The sequence below is a fragment of the Limulus polyphemus genome, unplaced genomic scaffold, assembly GCF_000517525.1.
Source record: "Limulus polyphemus unplaced genomic scaffold, Limulus_polyphemus-2.1.2 Scaffold597, whole genome shotgun sequence".
Lineage (NCBI taxonomy): Eukaryota > Metazoa > Arthropoda > Merostomata > Xiphosura > Limulidae > Limulus > Limulus polyphemus.
The window spans coordinates 43,907-55,144 of NW_013666207.1; the positions used below are offsets into that span (position 1 = coordinate 43,907).

Below are 11,238 nucleotides of genomic sequence, written 5' to 3' on the forward strand. Positions count from 1 at the left end.
GCACTGTAATGTTTACTGATAATCTGACAAATTTCGTTAACATACGCTTACTAATTCAAAAGTTATAGCATGAAATCTATTACAAGCACAAAATGGTTACAAGGTCGGTCCCAGAAAGAGTTGATGATTCAAACAAGCCATTAGCATTCCTTGTCTTCCACCTCTTTCAAAATTCCAATTTGAACACTGTTGTTTTAGTTGTAGTAGTTTTTGTGTTATATATAGACACACACACACACACAGTCAGTATTTGAAAGTAACCAATAGTTTTGAAGTGATCCGCTGGTGCTGTTAATGCTTAAAATAAAGAAAACTTTAAATAAAAGTGAAATTTAATCAAATAAATTGTACACACAAACACACATATGTGGAAAACTGATATGTTTCTTAAACACAGGAGGTATAGAATTACAAAAACATTAGGTAAAAATGCACCAGCTACAAAAATTGATGTGATGATTAACGAATTTCAGTTTTCAGCCAGGCATACTCTGTGTACTCATGATCAAGGTAATATTTTCCCCCTTCAGTAGGATCCTCCCTGCAAACAAGATTTATTCAAATTTAGAAAAATTAAATAAGCTAAGAAATACAACTAACAATTTCAACAAGATCTGAAGTTATACATAATGGAGTACTGACCAAAACAATTTTGTGAAATTATCTTTTGCCCAATTTTTACAGCAATAAAAAAAATGTAATTTGTTACAACCAAGAATTCACATTTCCTATTCAACAATGCCCTCTCTTAACAAACAGATGGTACAGCAATGGGTTTACCACTGGATCTAATGTTAGCTAATATATATCTCTCGTATCATGAATAGAAATGAACCGACACCTGCCCCACTGACTTTTGACCTCTTTTTTTTACAGAAGGTATGTAGACAACACTTCACAACAAGGATCAATACTCAGAAGTTTTAGAATACCTGAACTTGCAACATCCCACCATTAAATTCACTTGCAAGGTTGCAAATAATAATAATTTACCTTTTTTAGACATCCTCATTAACCACAACACTAGTAGATTTAGTACATCAAAAAACAACATTTGTTGGACTCCTTACACAATTTAACAGCTTTATCCCACTTACATACAAAAGAAATCTTGTAACATGCTTATTAAACAGAGCTTATAACCTGTGTTCCATGTACCTTAATTTACATTCAGAAAATTTGCTCATACAGGATACTATACTCTAAAATGTAATGACTACCCACAATATTTATTACAAAAAATTACTATTACCTTTCTAACTATGAAACTTGCAAATCCACCCAAACTACCAACTGTACCCAAACTTACTGTCTTTTATACATTGGTAAACATAGCTTAACAAATTAAATACGTAATTCAGAATTAATACTTCCAGGTTGATTTCTGATTAATTTTTAAACCCACATCAAGCATACAGGATTTTTTTTCCATACTAAAGACCTTCTCCCAATTTCTCTTTGCCCTTGGCTTGTATATCTTTACATGTGTGGAGACTGTACAGCCTCCTATATTGGCAAAACCAAACACCATCTACAAGTTAGAACCAATGAACATATGAGAATTTCCACAAAAACCCAAAAAAAAGTTGAATAACCCCTGTGCTTCTTCTCTACACCAACATAGTGCAGAAACAGGACACAAACTTAACCTATCAATATTCAATATCCTCTGCAAGGCCAACACTGATCTGGAATTACTGATTAAAAAACTCTCCACATTAAACAACTTTCACCATCACTGAATAACACAAGTCTTCTTTTAAATTGCACATTTTTTAATATGTACAGTATTTTTGTTTGTTACTACCTTCACTTTCTGTATGTTTTAATGTGATTAAATTATTGTTATTGCAGCAATGTATTTTATCTATTTACTTAGGAATGATATAATTCCTTTATTTTGCTTTAGATACTGAAAATGAAATCTGTAGAATTCTGAAACGTTTATCTGTGTTATAAATAAACAATGTTGTTTATCTTAAGTATTGTTATCCATTCTATTGAAAGTTCCATCAAGTTCTTAAATAAAACAATAAGAAGGTCTGGTTTACACTATTTTCCTATCTGTTTTCCCAAATAAGATTTAGAATATACAACAGGGCTTGATCTAGGATTTTAGTGGCAGCAGTGACGCATTTCTTTGCATTCAATAGGATGTTCAGCATTTTATTTTTTTCACTGAATACTGATTTAGAATTTATCATTTTATATAGCCCAAAATATCACTTTATATGGCCAAATATGATCAAATCTTGAATAGAAGACATCAAAAACAATAATTTTACTGTCTATTTAAAGCATGATGTTAGTTTCATTTCAAACTTAACACAACATTGGCAAGGTTTTCATTCATTTAATTGTGTTGTTTATTCTTTGATAATAAAACTGTTTGGTTAAATGATAAATGTGAAAAAAAAAAACTATCAGCCCAGTTGTCACGTAGTCAAAGAAACTCAGTTTTATAATCCTTAAAGCCTTCTGAAGCTATTAAAAAAAAAAACTGTATGCATCAGAAACTGGTTTTGATGAATATATATTTCTCTAAGTATTACAGTAAGCAAAACTGATAAAGTATCCAATAAGTTACTGCTAAAAGCACAATAATAGTTATTCTGAACTAAAGCACTCTCTTCAATACACAAGTGTTGTACAGAATATATAAACTGAAAAGTACAAATCCTCTTTACACCATTACTATAAGTTGGACAGTTATTGATATATGAAAATGTGCATTAAAAACATGCAAGACATTTTAATTTTTCTCACCAACTTGCTTCCTTTGTTTAGTTTTGATGTGAATTTCTTCTGCTTCATCTAGCACAAGATTCATGTACTCATCAAATCCCTGAAATAATTGGAATTTAAGCCATTTTTATAACATGAAAGAAGAAAATCAAAAAGTTAAAGAATTATGGGAAAAAATTGTTTGACTTCATACCTAGCTAAAATACTAGTTGTTTATCCTGAATTTTAGATCTTGATAAATATTTAGCTTTAATTCACAGTTTTACTTAAAATTACTGGACTGACACTGTTTGCTAACATAAGACTTTGATGCTTAATTTTGAAATAAGAATTTAAAAGAAAATTATACATAACACATTATATAAGAGGCCTGTTTTGAAAACAAAGTCACAAACCATTCTAGATTTGTAGCTTTCCAGAGCACATTTTTACTGTATTACACTTCTCAAAAAAAAAAAAAAAAAGATGGCATCAATTATACTACTAGTGTATAACTGTTTTAAAATTATTTTGCATGTACAAGATTTTCACTGCAACGTATTTTAGTTTCATTTTATTCATTAGAACTATAAATCCAAAAATTCAAACATCTTCAATCTCACTATAGCCAAGAAATTTAATCAACATAATTGATTATCTGTGGCTATGAGCAATGTTCCCTCTAATTTTTTCAATCCATGTGCAGAATGAATTTTTTCATGTGTACCAGTATCAAGGCAATGTGCAGATGTGTGCTACCAGTTTTTTTTTTTATTTGATTCTTTTGAGGATGGGTATTTTTAGGCCACTTTGCAATGCTACCAGTTGGTTATTTGGGCTATAGGCCTATCAACCACCAGGGTCATTAAAGCTGACAACATGTTGAGACTCCTCAGTATTAATGAGGATGTGCACACAGCTGGAATAATGAAGAGCACGTCACTTGATTGGTTATTGTGCGGCCACACAGCTTAGAGAGAACACTGGCTATGAGCAGTACTTTGTGTAATTTAATCTTTTTTTGTTAATACATTCATATACACATTAAATATCCATACTGGGTGAAAATAATGAATCTTGCAGATTGATTTGAATTTTAAGGAGTAAAACTAATTAAAATTAATTTATCAAAAAAATTTTAAAATCCAGAACAAAATCCCAAAATACAACCTGTTTTTTCACACCTATACCACAATGAGCCAACTCAATTTACTGGGTTTTGAACTTAATGTAACAACTTACAGAATCATTATGGCATTAAACATTACAATTAAACATGGTACCACAATGAATGTAGCATACATGCTCTAATACAAAGAACATTATAAAACTATAACCTAATAAATACTGAAACAATTATGTACACTTTCAGCTAAAACCACAAAAAATTTTTTCTCCAGTATTTTAATATGATCTTTCTGTTGCCAGTGGGTTGTTGCAAATTGTAAATTTTAGGTTACAGGGAATCCACAAAAATACTGGAAATGATCATATAATGTAAAATACACAGCTGTAATAATGTGCAGTAATAAAACAGTTTTTTTTTTACAGTCAGGAGTAATGGATTTATTGCTGTAAGCACAGTGTAAGGTACTACATAATACTCTTACTACAGGTAGGTCAAATAGAGCATCATGATCTTTTAGAGAATTACATTCAAATTTTAATTAAACTACTTTATCATCAATGTGCGTGAATAAACTTGGAATTAAAACATAGTTAATATATCATATTTTAATATACGTTTTAAGCTCTTAATTTCATAAGTAAATATTTAAAAAAACTTCTCAATCTCCCCTAGTATGAGAATCGTGGCATTTCTCAAATTCTTCTCTAATTTATTTATCACCCCTATCTGAAGTACAGAATTATGTAAATTATTCATTACAATATAAGTATATTACTAAGGTAAGGAAAAATTTTAATAGCCTTTAATTTTATTTGTTTACAGAATAAACTAGAAAATCATACCCACTTACCACACCCACCTGTCACATTATCTCTTTCACAAATTGCCAATAGTTCTTTTTGACACTTTATTTATAAACAATAGAAAGGCAAAGTTTTAATCTATCAAATAGTGTATTATATTACACCGCTTTCAGTACAAAGTATTGTCTGTTTATTTTCAGATTAAAAGATTTTTCTTGTGGGGTTCAAATCGAGACCTTTTAGGAATTATTTTAAGGCTCTCATGCCATAGTTTGATTTGTGTGTTATAATTCTGTTTTGTTAGGTGCATTATTTAAGTAAATAAAAATTTAGTGTACTAGTACCTTTAGTATAGTCTTACATTTCATTGGCAACTAACTGCAAAATATAATAAAGTTTCATGTATCTTCTTTATGCATTATTATAAAGATAACTAAATTGTAAAAATTAAGATAATGTAAAAACTTTTTCACGAAGTATGCTTATGAGCAGCTCATGCATTAAATTATTCACTACAATAACGAGCTACAAGTTCACTGAGTGATTTACAACTTTTGTGATGGGATTATTAGTTAGGTATGATTCAAAGTATAAACAATTGAAGTTATGTTACAATCTCCAGTCATTATAGAAAGAAAAAAAAAGATAATTTAGATTTATTTTGTATTCTTTTATGGTGGTTACAAGGTTAGTACTTTGACCAAATCCATATAGTTAGGGATAAATGTAAAGTTTTACTGAAAACGAAACATTTGATATTTATATAAGAAGTTTTAGAGGTTACACAAACGAAATTTGAAAATTTTCAGATGTAGAAAGATATTTATAATCTTAACATGAAAATTACTTTGAACTCTCCATATATTCACAGACAAATTTTAGTAAAAATACTTAATTACAAAATCTGATTTTTGTGTACAAACGACTCGGAAAGTTTACTGAAAGCTAGCCAAATGTTTTCAAGACACACAAAACATACCCCAAATTATAGTATGGAAACTGATGGTTACTTTGATTGACCCCATGTGAAAAAAGATAAATAGAACAGGAAAAGTCATGCTAGGTATAACATTATGACTTGAAATTGACCCCATTTTATTTCAAGATGAAATCAACAGAAAGAAAATGTAGTGACTGTTTACAAAACAATGACAAAAACAGATGTACAGGCAACAAAATTAAAACCTACTCATCTCTCCCTCAAAAGAACTCATGGAATAGGTAAGAACATTTATCTTTGTTTTTAATACAAAGTTTTTTTAGTCAAACAACAAATAATATTGATAACTAACAATATAATTTGGAAAATAATGTCTGTTTTAAAATTTAAAGAAAGCCTTGCATTGGCAGCTAAGTTATGAAATTAATTTCCAACACCGCAAAAGGGTGTACATTCCTATATAAAAAATATTCATAAAACTACAAGATAAGCTGCGTACTTATAGTTTATAGTTACCTATACAAGTCAGTATGAAAGAAATCTGAAGGTTAACAGACAGCAAAAAAAAAAAGGTAGAAAATGTGGTTTAAAATCTCAACTTTTTTTCTCAAAAAGTAATGCCCTATTGTGGAAACTAGTTTTTACAACTTTTAGTGGACAAATACAGGAGGTACACAATAGAAGCAGTAATTTTAATAACTAATTGTCTATAAATATTTAAATAATAAGTTAAAATGCAGTGGATTTCTTATAAAAAAATAACCCATTTTCATTTTCAAGTTCAAGCATTATTACTTCGTGAAACTACAGTGAGTAGAATTTCTCCTTGCAACCACTATCAAACTTTCTCATCTTGTGTGCATTTGTATAATTAAACATTTTCAGAAGTATTTCATTTTGAAATAAGCAAAATACAGCATATACATGCTAGATGTAAGTCTTTCAATAATGGATAGATGCCATAAGATTGGAAATTGGTAATGCTATTCCTCTTTTCAAGGTAGGTGATGAAAATTGTATCAGTAATTAAAGGTCTTTCAGTGGTGGGAAAAGTTTTTGGAAGTCTGATTAAAGATAGTCATTTAACAAAGTTTAAAATTTTGTTGGATGGTCAACATAGTTTTACTAGGGGAAAATCTTGTCTCACTTATGTTTTGACATTCTGTGAAGAGGTTACTGCTTACGTAGATGACGGTACAGCTGTAGATTGACTTCTTTGTGGATTTTCAAAAAACATTTCACAAGGTGTCACATAAAAGGCTTGCAAAAAATATTTATATAGGTGTGTGGAATAAGTTGGCTAATTAGATAGAAAAGTGGCTGGATGGAAGAAAACAGAGGATTATTATAAATGGAATTCAGTCAAACTGGATTATTGTTATAAGTGAGGTACCTCAGAGCTCAGTATTAGAACCTTTGCTCTTTTTAATTTATAGCAATGACACAGATGAAGAAATGTTCAATAAATTACTTAAATTTGCTGATGATAGTAAGGTCGTGAGTTAACTGGCTGTGAGGAGGACGCTGTTGCTTTACAAAAGGACTTAAATCAGTTAGTGAGCTGGGCAAATTAATGGCAAATGGATTTAATTTTAATAAATGCAAGATAATGCATCTGGGTTATCATAATTCATCAAATTCAAAGTACCATTTTGATAGTAATAACCTTAACAGTGTTAAGAAAGAAAGGGATCTTAACCTTCTCGCTATGAGCTTAACCAAATAACCCTAGTTCATGACCACCAATTGACCATTACAGTTTCATACTATAATTTCTAATATGTTTTGTGTACCTTCACAAAATTTTGCATGCTTTCAGTAATCATCAAGTATTTTGTAGACAATAAAAAAAAAAAAAAAATACTTTATTGAAGCATTTTCACTTAAACTTTCTCCATGAATATATATGGAGTCAAATTGTTAAGTTCTCTCAGTGCAAAGCGATTTTCATGTTAAGGTTAATAGTACTTTTCTTCATCTGAAAAATCTCAGATTTCATTATTTTAATCTCTAAAATCTGTTAAATAAATTTTTGAAGTTTTTTTCGGTAAAAGTTTAAATTTTATGTTATTTTCTCTACACTAACTATACAAGATTGGTCAATTTGACCAACCCTTAACCACCACAAAAAAATTAAATAAATCTATATTACCCTTTTTCTCTTTTTGGAATGACTTCAAATTGTAACACGAAACTACATTTGCTTATCCTAAATAGCTTTAAACTCTTAACAGTATACAACTTTTTCTACTTAAAATTTTTAGTTTTATTGCTATTTCAACCATGTCTAACTAATATTTGCACCACATAAGTTGTAGCTCACTCAGCAAACATGTAGTTCATGCTACTCTCTCAAATTACATAACACACAAGTTATTCGTAAGTTTCTCGCAGGTGCACCTTGTGAAAATTATTCATTATTATTATTCAGTATTTTACCTAACTTAACCTAAAAGTTACTAATTTATACATTTTAGTTACTTTTATAATAATAAATAAAGAATCGCATGAAAAACAAAAAATGTAGTACTTACCTGGGTCTTTATTTTTGTTTGCTGTCTACAAAATTGAACCCTACTTTTTTTATACTAATGATACTCTCACACTAAATAAATTATTATTCTATCAAATAAAGCACCAAAGAACGCAGAATAATAAAATACAAAAAAGCAGACAATGTCCTATAACTGGCTTTCTAACTATGCAAGAAGACCGATTAAAAATACAGCTTAGCTTATTGATGTCTTTCTAGTGGAAATAAAATTTGTACAGGACACATGATAGACAATTCTGTATAAAAAAACAATGTAATATAAAACATCATTTGACAGATTAAAATCTATAAATAGTATAGTATTAACTGTCAGAGAATTATTGGCAATTTGTGAAAGAGGATGTGACAAATGGGCATAGCAAGAGGAATCTAAAACTAGTTTATGGCTCTATAATCAAATAAGATTGAAGGCTATAAAAATTATGCTTTACCTGAACAACAAAAACATTATAAAAAGTAATTTATGTTAAATTTCTACTTCAAAGAGGGGTGTTAAATTAAGGAAGGGGGAATACCTAGAGAGCAAACATCACAATTCTCATGCTAGAGGAAAATGAGGATTTTTTTTTTACATATTGTCATATAAAATTAAACTTATATAACATTAAAATTTGGATTATTAGCTATGTTTGATGCCAAGTTTATTTGTGTAACATGATAATAAAGTGCTTTAATTAATTTTGAACGTACGTCACAAAAATCTCATGACATGTGCAGAAAAAAATGCCAATAGTGAGAGGATTAATGTTCTGGTTGTTGATCAGTCTTAAGCCATCCAAGCAATGTGCTGTTGATAGTGGCAAGGCAAATAAAATTTTTGGTTGTATCTACATACATATTGAATACAAGTCTAAAGAAGCTTAATTTCATGACATAGACCAGTGATAAGGTCACATTTGGAATACTGTGTTCAGTCTTGGGCTCTTTGCCTTAAAAAGGATGTTAAGTTACTGGAAACAATTAACAGAATGACCACTAAGATGATACCTGTGATGTAAAGGCTGTCATGTAAGAGCAGGTTAAGATCACTGAAATTGTTTTCTCTTGATAAATGTATGGTTAGAGGGAATTTGATCGAGGTTTTTACTATTGGTAATGCATCATATTTATTCATACTTAATGTAGAGAAGGGTAGGACTAGGAAACACAAATATATAAATTTGGCAGTGTAGGAGTCATCTTCAGCTAAGAAAGTTTTATTTTTCTAACCCAGTGGTTGGCCTTTGGAACAAATTGCCTTCAAATGTGTTGGATACAGTAAATTCAAGAGAGTTTAAAGGAAGACTTTATTAATATTTGAATGATAATGGCTGGCTTTAACTGTTTATTTTTTTTTAATTTAAAATTTAGTTTAGCGGATGAGATGGCCTAGATAGACAAATAGATCTCTTTTCGTCCTTAAATTTTATGTTATGGTGCTGATCTATTGAGCAAAGTCAAGTAAATTTTCAAACTCCAGTATTTACTTCCAAGACTTTTTTAACAAATGTTTCATGCAGCATATGTGAATTTCATTTTCTGCCTCCAACTCAACACTGTCCTCCAATATTGCATATTTTTTCTCATGAGCTCTGCATCAATCGCCTAAATGTAGCATGTCTGAAAAAGCAGTAAGCTGTTAATCAGCAGGAAATTTTCATCCCTGTCACATAAGACATAAAATACCATTTGAATGCAAATAATGCATTTAATTCATGATTTATAACTGTTTTATTCAGTACACTTGAATACAAAACTTACAATAATGTGTCCTTCTATTCTGAGATTTACATTTTCATAAAGCCATATCTGAATTCTTGCTCTCTACATAAAAACAAACAAAAAAAAACAATATTACTAATCACTATTTTCAAACCACTGTTAGTTTTAAGTTGACTATTTTTTTAAATATGTTTACTATATCTAATTGATAAATTTCAATATTTGAAACACATTAATACTTTGTTTTGCAGTACATGCTTATTTTTTTGAGGCACAAAACACTGATGAAATAATTTACACTCTTAAATCTTTTATAAAGATCCATGCACTAAATTCTTATTAATATAACTTGTCCTTTGACTTTCATATTGAAATTACTAGTTTTTATATAGAAACATCACAAAATAAGCAAATGTTAATATGAAAATATACAAAAACACAAGACTTACATTTTGAAGATACCTAAAAATCAAGTTCTGCGAAGAGACTGTCAAGCAAAATAAACCTAAAGGTTTTCATTTCACTAAATATCTAAAACAATACACGTGTGTGTGTGTTCAAACAATAAAAACTTCAAAAAGCTAAAGACTGAAAATGGTTTAACCAGCATAGTTCTAAAGATCATCACATGCTTACTATGGTACTGTCTGTGTTGAAATTTTTCATAAACAGTACACCCCAATTAAGGAGCCTAAAATAAATATTGATATACGACTTAACAGTACATGTAAGATTATCCAACTACATAAGTACTGTTTAGTAATATGTCATGGAAGAACTATCTATTTGGGACAAACTATTTAAATACCAAGATTAGAAAATGAACCTTCTTTCCAAAACTGTCATGTGTGATAACTACAGTAGGCTTTAGCATTACAACAACAATGACACAGAATGATATTTATCACTAACTCAACTTAGCCAGTGACAACTTGATTAAAGGTTTAACAGATCACTCGAAACATCACCATTCAAATCTTAATCCAGATGATTTTTTTTGGTTAATCAGGAATTTATTCCTTGCCTGTATAAGTTGATGGTTTTCTCTTTGTGAGAATTTAACTGTTTTGGTTTACATTAACAATCACGAACAAAAAAACATGTTAAATTAATAATAATAAAAAAAATCCTTACGAAATTTCCTACATGGAGGATGTGAACAGAAAATGTTTTTTAGGTTTTACACATATATTTTAAATAACTCAAAATAACCATAAATTACTGTATTGATACCATAGAATATCATTATAATTTATCAAGAGTAGCAACTAAGCTGTATTTAGGTCTAAAAAATATGAAATTTCACACTCATTAAAAGACTTACCTTATCATTTGAAATTTTATGTGAAAAGAACGAGATTAACACAATAACACATCAAAATTGCTG

General features: G+C 29.4%; 1 protein-coding gene across 1 annotated transcript in view; it reads right to left on the reverse strand.

Annotated features, from left to right (window-relative positions):
• Positions 1 to 314: 314 nt before the first annotated feature.
• The window catches only part of LOC106459362 (small nuclear ribonucleoprotein E-like), a 14,618-nt gene continuing 3,694 nt past the window's right edge, over positions 315 to 11,238 (reverse strand). The window contains exons 2-5 of the mRNA XM_013918980.2: positions 10,301 to 10,327; positions 9,891 to 9,953; positions 2,767 to 2,845; positions 315 to 541 (exon numbers count right to left, since the gene is read on the reverse strand). Coding sequence (XP_013774434.1) covers positions 477 to 541; positions 2,767 to 2,845; positions 9,891 to 9,953; positions 10,301 to 10,327 — 234 coding nt within the window. The 3' untranslated portion in view covers positions 315 to 476. The remainder of the gene's footprint in view (positions 542 to 2,766; positions 2,846 to 9,890; positions 9,954 to 10,300; positions 10,328 to 11,238) is intronic.